This window comes from Salvia hispanica, unplaced genomic scaffold (assembly GCF_029641045.1).
Source record: "Salvia hispanica isolate PSC_SH4W2 unplaced genomic scaffold, Shi_PSC_v1 Unplaced_Contig_0054, whole genome shotgun sequence".
NCBI lineage: Eukaryota > Viridiplantae > Streptophyta > Magnoliopsida > Lamiales > Lamiaceae > Salvia > Salvia hispanica.
In genome coordinates this window covers 1-16,019 of record NW_028292693.1, presented here as the reverse complement: position 1 = coordinate 16,019, position 16,019 = coordinate 1, and the positions used below count along the sequence as shown (strand labels likewise).

Below are 16,019 nucleotides of genomic sequence, written 5' to 3'. Positions count from 1 at the left end.
TGTTCTAGGCTCGCGTCTCTAGGACGGTCTAGCCTAGGACTAGCACAGTACCGTCGTTGAGCGTTTATTCAACTTTGCATCTCTGAATTGATTATTGCTGACCCTTTTTGCTACCATATTATAAGCCTTCCCAGCTCCACATACATCTACGTCGTGCGTTTGACTCTCCCTGGTAATCGCTCTATCCAAGCTTTGAGAGTTTTTGACTACAACGGTTGCCGATCACCGCCTGCTGCTGGGTAAGAACTGGTAAGAATTTGAGATTTGCTTGACGGATTTGTGACACCCACCACCACCACTTGTTCGTAGTCTGTAGGATCATATTCTTGTGTGTTTCTATTGCTGCTAACCATGCCAGGATCACAAGCCGACGAGATTGACTGGGAGAACTTATCGAACAAGGAGCTTCATGATAAGTTTCAGCAAATGATGAATGAACAGGTGCAAGATGTGTTGAACAATTTTGAAGAGGCCATGGAGAAGATCACTGGCCTTGAGAAGACATTTGAAACAAAGCTCGACAACAGATTTAATGAACTGCTTGTGCGTCTTCCACCACCGGCTGCACCTGCCGCACCTCCGCAACAACAACTACAACAATTACCTCCAGGTCACAAAACAGCCCTCCGCCGAGCGAGCCGTGTACTTCTTCGGCCTGGCCAAACTGTTGGTGTGGCTACTGATACTTATGTGGCTCCTGCTGCTGATGCGGAGGATGATGAATATGCGGGCGATTATGAGGATGAGGTTGATCAAAATCAGAACTACGTGCAGCTACCACCACCACCACCAGCAGGTCGACCTTAGGTATATATTCGCAATGGTTGGCCCGCACCACCACCTCAGGTACGAGATGATGTCCATATTCCTAAACTGAAATTGAATATTCCACCATTTGAGGGTAGATATGTTCCTGATATATATCTTACTTGGGAGTTAGAAACTGAACAACGATTTACATGTTTACAATATCCTGAGGAGAGACGGGTTGCTGCTGCTGTTTGTGCTTTCACTAGTTTTGCATGTGTATGGTGGTCTGAACATTGTAGATTATATCCTATTCCAACTACTTGGGCTGCTTTGAAAACTGCTATATGTACGCGTTGGGTTCCACCATATTATCAACGTGAATTGCTTCAAAAATTGCAGCGTTTAAGACAAGGAAAAAATTCTGGAGAAGAATATTATCAGGAATTACAAACTGGCATGATTAGATGTGGTATTGTTGAGGAGAATGAAGCTATGCCTGCACGTTTTCTGGGTGGATTAAATAGAGAGATTCAGACCATTCTAGACTATAAGGAGTATACTAATATCACTCGTTTATTCCATCTTGCTTGTAAAGCTGAACGTGAAGTGCAGGATCGACAAGCATTGGGGCGAACTAACTTTTCTGCAGGCCGACCTTCATCATGGACACCGCGTGCATCTTCTACTTCAACTGCACCAGCACCTCCATCAGGTGCCACCTCCAGCCGTGATACAAGAAAACATGCACAACCACCATTATCTGCCAAGAGCGCACCTGCGGGGCCTGCACAACGTTCTTCTTCTTCCATAGCATCAACAGGGCACAAAAGTGATATTATTTGTCGTCGTTGTAAGGGAGGAGGTCATTATGCGAGAGAATGCAAATCTCAGCGTGTGATGATTGCTACCGAGGATGGTGGGTATGAGTCCGCTAGTGACTATGATGAGGAGACTTTGGCTCTTATTACACGTGAAGAACATGGTGGAGATGATTCTGATCATGAGACGCAATACATGGCTTCTAAAGACGCTGACAGGTATGAATGTTTAGTTGCTCAACGTGTTTTGAGTGTGCAGGTCACACAAGCTGAGCAAAATCAGAGGCACAATTTGTTCCATACCAAGGGAGTTGTGAAGGAACGTTCTGTGCGCGTCATCATAGACAGAGGGAGCTGCAACAACTTGGCTAGCATGGAGATGGTGGAGAAGCTTTCTCTCACCACAAGACCACATCCACATCCTTACTACATCCAATGGTTCAACAACAGCGGCAAGGTTAAGGTAACATGTACTGTTCGTGTGCATTTTAGTATCTCTACATATGCTGATTATGTTGATTGCGATGTGGTACCTATGCAAGCATGTTCCTTATTACTTGGTAGACCATGGCAATTTGATAAAAATTCTGTACACCATGGTAGAAACAATCAGTATACTCTTGTTCATCAGGATAAAAATATTACTTTGCTTCCTATGACTCCTGATTCCATTTTGAAAGATGATATTAATAGAGCTAATAAAGCAAAACAAGAGAAGAATAAGAGTGAAAATCAGATTGTGGCAAAAGAATTTGAGCAACAAATGAAGCCTACTAATAAACCATCTAGTGTTGCTTCTGAAATTAAATTGAAAAGTGCATGTTTATTTGCCACCAAATCTGATATTGATGAGCTAGATTTCAGCAAATCTGTTTGCTATGCTTTTGTGTGCAAAGAGGCATTATTTTCATTCGAGGACGTGCCTTCCTCTTTGCCTCCTGCTGTCACTAACATTTTGCAGGAGTTCGCTGACGTCTTTCCACAAGACGTGCCACCGGGATTACCGCCTATTCGAGGGATTGAGCATCAGATTGACTTAATTCCCGGTGCTTCACTGCCAAACCGTGCGCCATACCGTACCAATCCAGAGGAGACGAAGAAGATTATGCGTCAAGTACAAGAGCTTCTCGACAAAGGTTATATACGCGAATCCCTTAGTGCTTGTGCTGTTCCTATTATTCTAGTGCCAAAAAAGGATGGTACATCACGTATGTGTGTTGATTGTAGAGGCATTAATAATATTACTATTCGTTATCATCATCCTATTCCTAGGCTAGATGATATGCATGATGAATTGAGTGGCTCTACAATATTCTCCAAAGTTGATTTGCGTAGTGGATACCATCAAATTCGTATGAAATTGGGAGATGAATGGAAAACAGCATTTAAAACTAAGTTTGGATTATATGAGTGGTTAGTCATGCCTTTTGGGTTAACTAATGCACCTAGTACTTTCATGAGATTAATGAACGAAGTTTTACGTGCTTTCATTGGACGATTTGTGGTAGTTTACTTTGATGACATATTGATTTATGGCAGATCTTTGGAAGAACATTTGGAACATTTACGTGCTGTTTTCATTGCTCTACGTGATGCACGTTTGTTTGGTAACCTTGGGAAGTGCACCTTTTGCACCGACCGAGTATCTTTTCTTGGCTATGTTGTTACTCCACAGGGAATTGAAGTTGATAAAGCCAAGATTGACGCTATTGAGAGTTGGCCGCAGCCCAAAACGGTCACACAAGTGAGGAGTTTTCTTGGCCTCGCTGGATTCTATAGGCGTTTTGTGAGAGATTTCAGCACCATTGCTGCACCTCTCAATGAGCTTACAAAGAAAGATGCTCCTTTACTCCAACTTCCTGATTTTAATAAGACTTTTGAGCTTGAATGTGATGCTAGTGGAATTGGATTAGGAGGTGTGTTATTACAAGATGGCAAACCTGTTGTATATGTTTCTGAAAAATTGAGTGGGCCTAGTCTGAATTATTCTACTTATGATAAAGAATTATATGCTCTTGTTCGGACTTTAGAAACATGGCAACATTATTTATGGCCCAAAGAATTTGTTATACATTCTAATCATGAATCTTTGAAACATATTAAAAGTCAAGCTAAACTGAATCGTAGACATGCTAAATGGGTTGAATTCATTGAGACTTTCCCTTATGTCATTAAACACAAGAAGGGAAAAGAAAATGTTATTGCTGATGCATTGTCTCGTCGCTATACTATGCTTTCAGACTTCAAAATATTTGGTTTGGAGACCATCAAAGATCAATATGTGCATGATGCTGATTTTAAAGATGTAATGCAGAATTGTAAACAAGGAAGAATGTGGAACAAGTTCGTCGGTAACGATGGATTTGTGTTTCGTGCTAACAAGCTATGCATTCCAGCTAGCTCTGTTCGTCTTTTGTTGTTGAAGGAGGCGCATGGAGGAGGATTAATGGGACACTTTGGCGTGAAGAAGACGAAGGACGTACTTGCTACACATTTCTTTTGGCCAAAGATGAGACGGGATGTTGAGCGTTTTATTGCTCGCTGCACTACATGTCAAAAAGCTAAGTCACGACTCAATCCTCATGGTTTATATATGCCTTTGCCTGTACCTAGTGTTCCTTGGGAGGATATATCTATGGACTTCGTTTTAGGTTTACCTCGAACAAAGAAGGGGAGGGATAGCATATTTGTTGTCGTGGATAGATTCTCGAAAATGGCACACTTTATACCATGTCATAAAAGCGATGATGTTGTTAATGTTGCTGATTTGTTCTTTCGTGAAATTATTCGCTTGCATGGTGTGCCAAATACCATTGTTTCAGATCATGATACTAAATTTCTTAGCCACTTTTGCAGATGTTTATGGGTAAGTTGGGGACTAAACTGCTTTTTAGTACTACTTGTCACCCCCAAACTGATGGACAAACTGAAGTAGTCAATAGAACATTGTCTACTATGCTTAGGGCTGTTTTGAAGAATAATAAGAAAATGTGGGAGGATTGCTTGCCTCATATTGAATTTTCCTATAATCGTTCATTGCATTCTACTACTAAGATGTGCCCTTTTGAAGTTGTGTATGGTTTCCTACCTCGTGCACCTATTGATTTTTTGCCTCTTCCATCTTCGGAGAAGGTTAATTTTGATGCTAAACAACGTGCTGAATTGGTTTTAAAAATGCATGAGTTAACTAAGGAAAACATTGAGCGTATGAATGCTAAATACAAACTTGCTGGAGATAAGGGTAGAAAACATGTTGTGTTTGCACCTGGAGATCTTGTTTGGTTACATTTGCGTAAAGATAGATTTCCTGATTTGCGCAAATCAAAGCTAATGCCACGTGCTGATGGTCCCTTTAAGGTGTTAGAGAAAATAAATGATAATGCATACAAACTTGAGCTGCCTGCAGATTTTGGGGTTAGTCCCACTTTTAACATTGCAGATTTGAAGCCTTATTTGGGTGAGGAAGATGAACTTCCGTCGAGGACGACTTCATTTCAGGAAGGGGAGGATGATGAGGACATCAATACCATTGTTACACCCACAGCCCCTGCTGCTATACGTACTGGACCAATTACTAGAGCTCGCGCACGCCAACTAAATTACCAGGTACTTTCGTTTCTTGGTAAGGATTCTAATGTTCATGAGAATATGATGCTGCCTAAATTGGATACATTTGTTTTGCTTACAAATGAAGGGCCTAGCTTGGAGAAGGATGAACATTGGAGCAAGAGAAAGCATGGAGATGATGGCATGCGCAAGGAGAACAAGAACGGAGTTACGAGTGATGATTTCAGGTCTTTGAAGCCACCATAACGAGTGCATGAAGCCTTGGACGAAATATACAAGATGCCACTTCATAAATTTCGTCCAGAGGCTATTATAGGTGCTGCGTCACCTTTTTATTGGGCCAGGCCCACGTAATTTCGAAATACATAAGTATAGGCTTTTTTTAGAGTCCGTATGTGTGGGGAAACAAGAGATAGGGTTGATTTCGGACCCCTCCACCAAGGGCCACGAAATTCCCCCTCTCTTCCTCCATATATACAGCCGTTAGGGCACCGTTTAGACTTTGGGTTTTGTTTAGATTAAAGTTCGCCATAGCTGCAACTTCGCGTACTTCGTTTGTGTTCAACGACAAGACAAAGGCGTCACCGAACCCCACCTTGATCAATAAAGTTTTCATCTTATATTCGCAATATCCAGATTGCAATCTCAGTTTCTTGCTTGTTCTTCGTTTGCTCGCAGGAAACAGACCCTCGTGCTCAGGCTGATCATGCTCCGGCGTGGTCAATAACCTCTCGGAGTTGGTTTAGCGATTGCTAAGGCGTGACGTCCTCGCACGTTCGTAGTCGGATCGTCAAAGTCGACTTCCACCAAAGCGAAATCCATCATCTCATCGAAAGACGGGACACCGTTGCCCCTATGACCTTTTGTTCTTGGCTTTCACGCGCATGAGTTACAGCATGCCATCCGGCGAAAACAAGGAGAATAAGGCATATAGCCGCTGGATTTTCTTCAATTTACATCCAAATGAGATTGCCCGGATCATAGAAGATCTGCAGAAAGGTACGTTTGTCCTACCAGGGGGGCTAATGTCTATAAGCAACATAATCTCTCAAATTCCCTTCAAACGGAAGTGCCAATGGGTTCAGAAACTTGTCTGAAGCGACGAATGATGTTCTATGACATTCAGGGCCAAAAAGTCCTACTTAAGGCTGAATTTGAGGGTACTCCGGGCCTCCTGGCTCAAGCGGGGAGTATTTTTTGGATTCGCGCGCTCACCGCGAGCAGTTTGAGTACTTATGTGTCCGACACGGACTCCGAATGACAAAATTATGATCGCTTTAGTGAACATCTGTCCTTTCTATGGCAATTGATACAGGCGGAGGTGTCCCGTCTTTCGATGAGATGATGAATTTCGCTTTGGTGGAAGTCGACTTTGACGATCCGACTACGAACGTGCGAGGACGTCGCGCCTTAGCAATCGCTAAACCAACTCCGAGAGGTTATTGACCACGCCGGAGCACGATCAACCTGACCACGAGGGTCTGTTTCCTGCGAGCAAACGAAGAACAAGCAAGAAACTGAGATTGCAATCTGGATATTGCGAATATAAGATGAAAGCTTTATTGATCAAGGTGCGGTTCTGTGACGCCTTTGTCTGGTCGTTGAACACAAACGAAGTACGCGAAGTTGCAGCTATGGCGAACTTTAATCTAAACAGAACCCAAAGTCTAAACGGTGCCCTAAGGCCTGTATATATGGAGGAAGAGGGGGGGAATTTCGTGGCCCTTGGTGGAGGGGTCCGAAATCAACCCTATCTCTTGTTTCCCCACACATACAGACTCTAAAAATAGCCTATACTTATGTATTTCGGAATTACAAGGGCCTGGCCCAATAATAAGGTGACGCAGCACCTAGAATAGCCTCGGGACGAAATTTATGAAGTGGCATCTTGTATATTTCGTCCAAGGCTTCATGCACCCATTATGGTGGCTTCAAAGTCCTGAAATCATCACTTGTAACTCCGTTCTTGTTCCCCTTGCGCATGGCATCATCTCCATGCTTGTTCTTGCTCCAATGTTCATCCTTCTCCAAGCTAGGTCCTTCATTTGTACGCAAAACAAATGTATCCAATTTAGGCAGCATCATATTCTCATGAACATTAGAATCATTACCAAGAAACGAAAGTACCTGATAATTTAATTGGCGTGCGCGCGCTCTAGTAATTGGTCCCGTATATGTAGCAGTAGGGGCTGTGGGTGTAACAATGGTATTGATGTCCTCATCATCCTCCCCTTCTTGAAATGAAGTTGTCCTCGACGAAAGCTCATCTTCCTCACCCAAATAAGGTTTCAAATCTGCAATGTTAAAAGTGGGACTAACCCCAAAATCTGCAGGCAGCTCAAGTTTATATGCATTATCATTTATTTTCTCTAACACCTTAAAGGGACCATCAGCACGTGGCATTAGCTTTGATTTGCGCAAATCAGGAAATCTATCCTTACGCAAATGTAACCAAACAAGATCTCCAGGTGCAAACACAACATGTTTTCTACCCTTATCTCCAGCAAGTTTATAATTAGCATTCATACGCTCAATGTTTTCCTTAGTTAACTCATGCATTTTTAAAATCAATTCAGCACGTTGTTTAGCATCAAAATTAACCTTCTCCGAAGATGGAAGAGGCAACAAATCAATAGGTGCACGAGGTAGGAGACCATACACAACTTCAAAAGGGCACATCTTAGTAGTAGAATGCAATGAACGATTATAAGCAAATTCAATATGAGGCAAGCATTCCTCCCACATTTTCTTATTATTCTTCAAAACAGCCCTAAGCATAGTAGACAACGTTCTATTGACTACTTCAGTTTGTCCATCAGTTTGGGGGTGACAAGTAGTACTAAAAAGCAGTTTAGTCCCCAACTTAGCCCATAAACATCTCCAAAAGTGGCTAAGAAATTTAGTATCACGATTTTAAACAATAGTATTTGGCACACCATGCAAGCGAATAATTTCACGAAAGAACAAATCAGCAACATTAACAGCATCATCGCTTTTATGACATGGTATAAAGTGTGCCATTTTTGAGAATCTATCCAGGACAACAAATATGCTATCCCTCCCCTTCTATGTTTGAGGTAAACCTAAAACAAAGTCCATAGATATATCCTCCCAAGGAACACTAGGTACAGGCAAAGGCATATATAAACCATGAGGATTGAGTCGTGACTTAGCTTCTTGACATGTAGTGCATCGAGCAATAAAACGCTCAACATCCCGTCTCATCTTTGGCCAAAAGAAATGTGTAGCAAGTACGTCCTCCATCTTTTTCACTCCAAAGTGTCCCATTAATCCTCCTCCATGCGCCTCCTGCAACAACAAAAGACGAACAGAGCTAGCTGGAATGCATAGCTTGTTAGCACGAAACACAAATCCATCATTAACGACAAACTTGTTCCACATTCTTCCTTCTTTACAATTTTGCATTACATCTTTAAAATCAGCATCATGCACATATTGATCTTTGATGGTCTCCAAACCAAATATTTTGAAGTCAAGTTGTGAAAGCATATTATAGCGACGAGACAATGCATCAGCAATAACATTTTCTTTTCCCTTCTTATGTTTAATGACATAAGGGAAAGTCTCAATGAATTCAACCCATTTAGCATGTCTACGATTCAGTTTAGCTTGACTTCTAATATGTTTCAAAGATTCATGATCAGAATGTATAACAAATTCTTTGGGCCATAAATAATGTTGCCATGTTTCTAAAGTCCGAACAAGAGCATATAATTCTTTATCATAAGTAGAATAATTCAGACTAGGCCCACTCAATTTTTCAGAAAAGTATGCAACAGGTTTGCCATCTTGTAATAACACACCTCCTAATCCAATTCCACTAGCATCACATTCAAGCTCAAAAGTCTTATTAAAATCAGGAACTTGGAGTAAAGGAGCATGTATCAACTTATCTTTCAATACCGTGAAGGCTTCTTCCTGTGCGGTACCCCAAAGAAAAGACACATCTTTCTTTGTAAGCTCATTGAGAGGTGCAGCAATGGTGCTGAAATCTCTCACAAAACGCCTATAGAATCCAGCGAGGCCAAGAAAACTCCTCACTTGTGTGACCATTTTGGGCTGCGGCCAACTCTCAGTAGCTTCAATTTTGGCTTTATCAACTTCAATTCCCTGTGGAGTAAGAACATAGCCAAGAAAAGATACTCGGTTGGTGCAAAAGGTGCACTTCCCAAGGCTACCAAACAAACATGCATCACGTAGAGTAATGAAAACAGCACGTAAATGTTCCAAATGTTCTTCCAAAGATCTGCTATAAATCAATATGTCATCAAAGTAAACTACCACAAATCGTCCAATGAAAGCACGTAAAACTTCGTTCATTAATCTCCTGAAAGTACTAGGTGCATTAGTTAACCCAAAAGGCATGACTAACCACTCATATAATCCAAACTTAGTTTTCAATGCTGTTTTCCATTCATCTCCCAATTTCATACGAATTTGATGGTATCCACTACGCAAATCAACTTTGGAGAATATTGTAGAGCCACTCAATTCATCAAGCATATCATCTAGCCTAGGAATAGGATGATGATAACGAATAGTAATATTATTAATGCCTCTACAATCAACACACATACGTGATGTACCATCCTTTTTCGGCACTAGAATAATAGGAACAGCACAAGCACTAAGGGATTCGCGTATATAACCTTTGTCGAGAAGCTCTTGTACTTGACGCATAATCTCCTTCGTCTCCTCTGGATTGGTACGGTATGGTGCACGGTTTGGCAGTGAAGCACCGGGAATTAAGTCAATCTGATGCTCAATCCCTCGAATAGGCAGTAATCCCGGTGGCACGTCTTGTGGAAAGACGTCAGCGAACTCCTGCAAAATGTTAGTGACAGCAGGAGGCAAAGAGGAAGGCACGTCCTCGAATGAAAATAATGCCTCTTTGCACACAAAAGCATAGCAATCAGATTTGCTGAAATCTAGCTCATCAATATCAGATTTGGTGGAAAATAAACATGCACTTTTCAATTTAATTTCAGAAGCAACACTAGATGGTTTATTATTAGGCTTCATTTGTTGCTCAAATTCTTTTGCCACAATCTGATTTTCACTCTTATTCTTCTCCTGTTTTGCTTTATTAGCTCTATTAATATCATCTTTCAAAATGGAATCAGGAGTCGTAGGAAGCAAAGTAATATTTTTATCCTTATGAACAAGAGTATAGTGATTGTTTCTACCATGGTGTACAGAATTTTTATCAAATTGCCATGGTCTACCAAGTAATAAGGAACATAATCACAATCAACATAATCAGCATATGTAGAGATACTAAAATGCACACGAACAGTACGTGTTACCTTAACCTTGCCGCTGTTGTTGAACCATTGGATGTAGTAAGGATGTGGATGTGGTCTTGTGGTGAGAGAAAGCTTCTCCACCATCTCCATGCTAGCCAAGTTGTTGCAGCTCCCTCCGTCTATGATGACGCGCACAGAACGTTCCTTCACAACTCCCTTGGTATGGAACAAATTGTGCCTCTGATTTTGCTCAGCTTGTGTGACCTGCAATCTCAAAACACGTTGAGCAACTAAACATTCATACATGTCAGCGTCTTCAGGAGCCATGTATTGCGTCTCATGATCAGAATCATCTCCACCATGTTCTTCACGTGTAATAAGAGCCAAAGTCTCCTCATCATAGTCACTAGCGGACTCATATCCACCATCGGCGGTAGCAATCATCACACGCGGAGATTTGCATTCTCTCGCATAATGACCTCCTCCCTTACAACGACAACAAATAATATCACTTGTGTGCCCTGTTGATGCTATGGAAGAAGAAGAACGCTGTGCAGGCCCCGCAGCTGCGCTCTTGGCAGATAATGGTGGTTGTGCTTGTTTTCTTGTATCACGGCTGGAGGTGGCACCTGATGGAGGTGCAGGTGCAGTTGAAGTAGAAGATGCACATGGTGTCCATGATGAAGGTCGGCCTGCAGAAAAGTTAGTTCGCCCCAATGCTTGTCGATCCTGCACTTCACGTTCAGCTTTACAAGCAAGATGGAATAAACGAGTGATATTAGTATACTCCTTATAGTCTAGAATGGTCTGAATCTCTCTATTTAATCCACCCAGAAAACGTGCAAGCATAGCTTCATTCTCCTCAACAATACCACATCTAATCATGCCAGTTTGTAATTCCTGATAATATTCTTCTACAGAATTTTTTCCTTGTCTTAAACGCTGCAATTTTTGAAGCAATTCACGTTGATAATATGGTGGAACCCAACGCGTACGCATAGCAGTTTTCAAAGCAACCCAAGAAGTTGGAATAGGATATAATCTACAATGTTCAGACCACCATACACATGCAAAACTAGTGAAAGCACAAACAGCAGCAGCAACTCGTCTCTCCTCAGGATATTGTAAACATGTAAATCGTTGTTCAGTTTCTAACTCCCAAGTAAGATATATATCAGGAACATATGTACCCTCAAATGGTGGAATATTCAATTTCAGTTTAGGAATATGGACATCATCTTGTACCTGAGGTGGTGGTGCAGGCCTACCATTACGAATATATACCTGAGGTCGACCTGCTGGTGGTGGTGCAGGTGGCTGCACGTAGTGCTGATTTTGATCAACCTCATCCTCATAATCGCCCGCATACTCATCATCCTCCTGGGTACCAGCAGCAACAGTAGAAGGAGCCAAGGAAGCATCAACAATAGGAACAGCAGCACCAGAAGTTTGGCCATCCACAATAGGAACACGCTTCGCTCGTCCATACTGATTCGGAAAGAGGCGTTGTTGTTGTTGTTGCAGAGGTGCAATAGGTGCAGCCGGCGGTGGTGGTGGAAAGCGCGCGAGCAATTCATTATACTTGCTATCAAGCTTCGTTTCGTACGTTTTCTCAATGCCATCTACCTTCTCCATGGCCTCGTCAAATCTGTTTAGCACATCTTGCACCTGTCCACTCATCATTTGCTGAAATTTATCATGTAGTTGTTTGTTCGTCAGGTTCTCCCAATCAGTCTCATCGGCTTGTGATCCTACCATGGTTAGCAGCAAATAGAAACACACAAGAATACGATCCTACAGACTACTAAGAAGTGGTGGTGGTGTATCACAAACCCGTCAAGCAAATCTCAAATTCTTACCAGTTCTTACCCAGCAGCAAGTGGTGATCGGCAACTGTTGTAGTCAAAACTCTCAAAGCTTGGATAGAGCGATTACCAGGGAGAGTCAAACGCACGACGTAGATGTATGTGGAGCTGGGAAGGCTTATAATATGGTAGCAAAAAAGGATCAGCAATAATCAATTCAGAGATGCAAAGTTGAATAAACGCTCAACGACGGTACTGTGCTGGTCCTAGGCTAGACTGTACTAGAGACGCGAGCCTAGAACACTAACAAAATCACGGCGCTGCACGTAAACAAGGGAAAAGCACACTCTGGCTTTTTTTCGCTCTTTTTTTTGCGCTGCTTTTTTTTTGCGCTGCTTTTTTTGCGAAAAATCACTATAATGGCGAGTGTCTCAAAACTCTTCCCAGGTCAAACCCTATCTCTTGTTTCCCCACACATACGGACTCTAAAAAATAGCCTATACTTATGTATTTTGAAATTACAAGGACCTGACCCAATAATAAGGTGACGCAGCACCTAGAATAGCCTTGGGACAAAATTTATGAAGTGGCATCTTGTATATTTCGTCCAAGGCTTCATGCACCCATTATGGTGGCTTCAAAGTCCTGAAATCATCACTTGTAACTCCATACTAGTTCCCCTTGCGCATGGCATCATCTCCATGCTTGTTCTTGCTCCAATGTTCATCCTTCTCCAAGCTCGGCCCTTCATTTGTAAGCAAAACAAATGTATCCAATTTAGGCAGCATCATATTCTCATGAACATTAGAATCATTACCAAGAAACGAAAGTACCTGATAATTTAATTGGCATGCGCGGGCTCTAGTAATTAGTCCCGTATATGTAGCAGTAGGGGCTGTGGGTGTAACAATGATATTGATGTCCTCATCAGCAATCCTTGAAAGTACTTCATTTTCTCGTGCGCTATTTGCCTGATTGCCCCAAAATTTCTTGTCCTCTATAGAGGAGATATCGGTTCCACATATATATTGACTGATGCCAGGAATGCCCTTTTGTTCTTGGCTTTCACGCGCATGAGTTACAGCATGCCATCCGGCGAAAACAAGGAGAATAAGGCATATAGCCGCTGGATTTTCTTCAATTTATGACCAAATGTGATGAGGACATCAATACAATTGTTACACCCACAGCCCCTGCTGCTATACATACTGAACCAATTACTAGAGCTCGTGCACGCCAACTAAATTACCAGGTACTTTCGTTTCTTGGTAATGATTCTAATGTTCATGAGAATATGATGCTGCTTAAATTGGATACATTTGTTTTGCTTACAAATGAAGGGCCTAGCTTGGAGAAGGATGAACATTGGAGCAAGAACAAGCATGGAGATGATGGCATGCGCAAGGGGAACAAGAACGGAGTTACAAGTGATGATTTCAGGACTTTGAAGCCACCATAATGGGTGCATGAAGCCTTGGATGAAATATACAAGATGCCACTTCATAAATTTCGTCCCGAGGCTATTTTAGGTGCTGCGTCACCTTATTATTGGGCCAGGCCCATGTAATTTCGAACTACATAAGTATAGGCTATTTTTAGAGTCTGTATGTGTGGGGAAACAAGAGATAGGGTTGATTTCGGACCCCTCCACCAAGGGCCACGAAATTCCCCCCTCTTCCTCCATATATACAGCCCTTAGGGCATCGTTTAGACTTTGGGTTTTGTTTAGATTAAAAGTTCGCCATAGCTGCAACTTCGCGTACTTCGTTTGTGTTCAACGACCAGACAAAGGCGTCACAGAACCCCACCTTCATCAATAAAGCTTTCATCTTATATTCGCAATATCCAGATTGCAATCTCAGTTTCTTGCTTGTTCTTCGTTTGCTCGCAGGAAACAGACCCTCGTGGTCAGGTTGATCGTGCTCCGGCGTGGTCAATAACCTCTCGGAGTTGGTTTAGCGATTGCTAAGGCGCGACGTCCTCGCACGTTCGTAGTCGGATCGTCAAAGTCGACTTCCACCAAAGCGAAATCCACCATCTCATCGAAAGACGGGACACCTTTGCCTCTATCAAAATGAGATTGCCCGGGTCATAGAGCATCTGCAGAAAGGTACGTTTGTCCTACCAGGGGGGCTAATGTCTATAAGCAACATAATCTCTCGAATTCCCTTCAAAAGGAAGTGCCAATGGGTTCAGAAACTTGTCTGAAAAACATCGACGAATGATGTTCTTTAACTTTCAGGGCCAAAAAGTCCTGCTTAAGGCTAAATTTGAGGGTACTCCGGGCCTCCTGGCGGAAGCATGGAGTATTTTTTGGATTCGCGTGCTCACCGCGAGCAGTTTGAGTACTTATGGGTCTGATACGGACTCCGAATGACAAAATTATGACCGTTTTAGTGAACATCTGTCCATTCTATGGCAGTCCTTGAAAGTACTTTATTTTCTCGTGCGCTTTTTGCCTGATTGCCCCAAAATTTCTTGTCCTCTATAGAGGAGATATCGTTTCCACATATATATTGACCGATGCCAGGAATGCCCTTTTGTTCTTGGCTTTCACGCGCATGAGTTACAACATGCCATCCGGCGAAAACAAGGAGAATAAGGCATATAGCCACTGGATTTTCTTCAATTGACGGCCAAATGAGATTGCCCGGATCATAGAGCATCTACAGAAAGGTACGTTTGTCCTTACCAGGGGGGCTAATGTCTATAAGCAACATAATCTCTCGAATTCCCTTCAAAAGGAAGTGCCAATGAGTTCAGAAACTTGTCTGAAAAACAGCGACGAATGATGTTCTTTGACTTTTAGGGCCAAAAAGTCCTGCTTAAGGCTGAATTTGAGGGTACTCCGTGCCTCCTGGCGGAAGCGTGGAGTATTTTTTGGATTCGCGCGCTCGCTGCGAGCAATTTGAGTACTTATGGGTCCGATACTGACTCCGAATGACAAAATTATGACCGTTTTAGTGAACATCTGTCCATTCTATGGCAAGCCTTGAAAGTACTTCATTTTCTCGTGCGCTTTTTGCCTGATTGCCCCAAAATTTCTTGTCCTGTATAGAGGAGACATCGTTTCCACATATATATTGACCGATGCCAGGAATGCCCTTTTGTTCTTGGCTTTCACGCGCATGAGTTACAGCATGCCATCCGGCGAAAACAAGGAGAATAAGGCATATAGCCGCTGGATTTTCTTCAATTTACATCCAAATGAGATTGCCTGGATCATAGAGCATCTGCAGAAAGGTACGTTTGTCCTACCAGGGGGGCTAATGTCTATAAGCAACATAATCTCTCGAATTCCCTTCAAACGGAAGTGCCAATGGGTTCAGAAACTTGTCTGAAAAAACAGCGACGAATGATGTTCTATGACTTTCAGGGCCAAAAAGTCCTACTTAAGGCTTAATTTGAGGGTACTCCAGGCCTCCTGGCTCAAGCGGGGAGTATTTTTCGGATTTGCACGCTCGCCGCGAGCAGTTTGAGTATTTGTGGGTCCGACACGGACTCCGAATGACAAAATTATGACCGTTTTAGTGAACATCTGTCCTTTCTATGGCAATCTTTGAAAGTACTTCATTTTCTCGTGCGCTTTTTGCCTGATTGCCCCAAAATTTCTTGTCCTCTATAGAGGAGATATCATTTCCACAGATATATTGACCGATGCCAGGAATGCCCTTTTGTTCTTGGCTTTGACGCGCATGAGTTACAGCATGCCATCCGGCGAAAACAAGGAGAATAAGGCATATAGCCGCTGGATTTTCTTCAATTTACGGCCTAATGAGATTGCCCGGATCATAGAGCATCTGCAGAAAGGT

General features: G+C 42.4%; 1 protein-coding gene and 1 pseudogene across 1 annotated transcript; one reads left to right on the top strand and one right to left on the bottom strand.

Moving 5' to 3' along the window:
- Window positions 1-820: 820 nt before the first annotated feature.
- LOC148922116 (uncharacterized) lies at window positions 821-5,862 on the top strand. The gene is made up of 6 exons (XM_089062142.1): window positions 821-846; window positions 906-3,765; window positions 3,994-4,017; window positions 4,605-5,127; window positions 5,263-5,362; window positions 5,772-5,862. The coding sequence occupies exons 1-6, from the start codon at window positions 821-823 to the stop codon at window positions 5,860-5,862; spliced, it is 3,624 nt and encodes a 1,207-aa protein (XP_088918268.1).
- A 1,193-nt stretch (window positions 5,863-7,055) lies between these two features.
- Window positions 7,056-12,160, bottom strand: LOC148922115 (uncharacterized; annotated as a pseudogene).
- Between the last annotated feature and the right edge of the window lie 3,859 nt (window positions 12,161-16,019).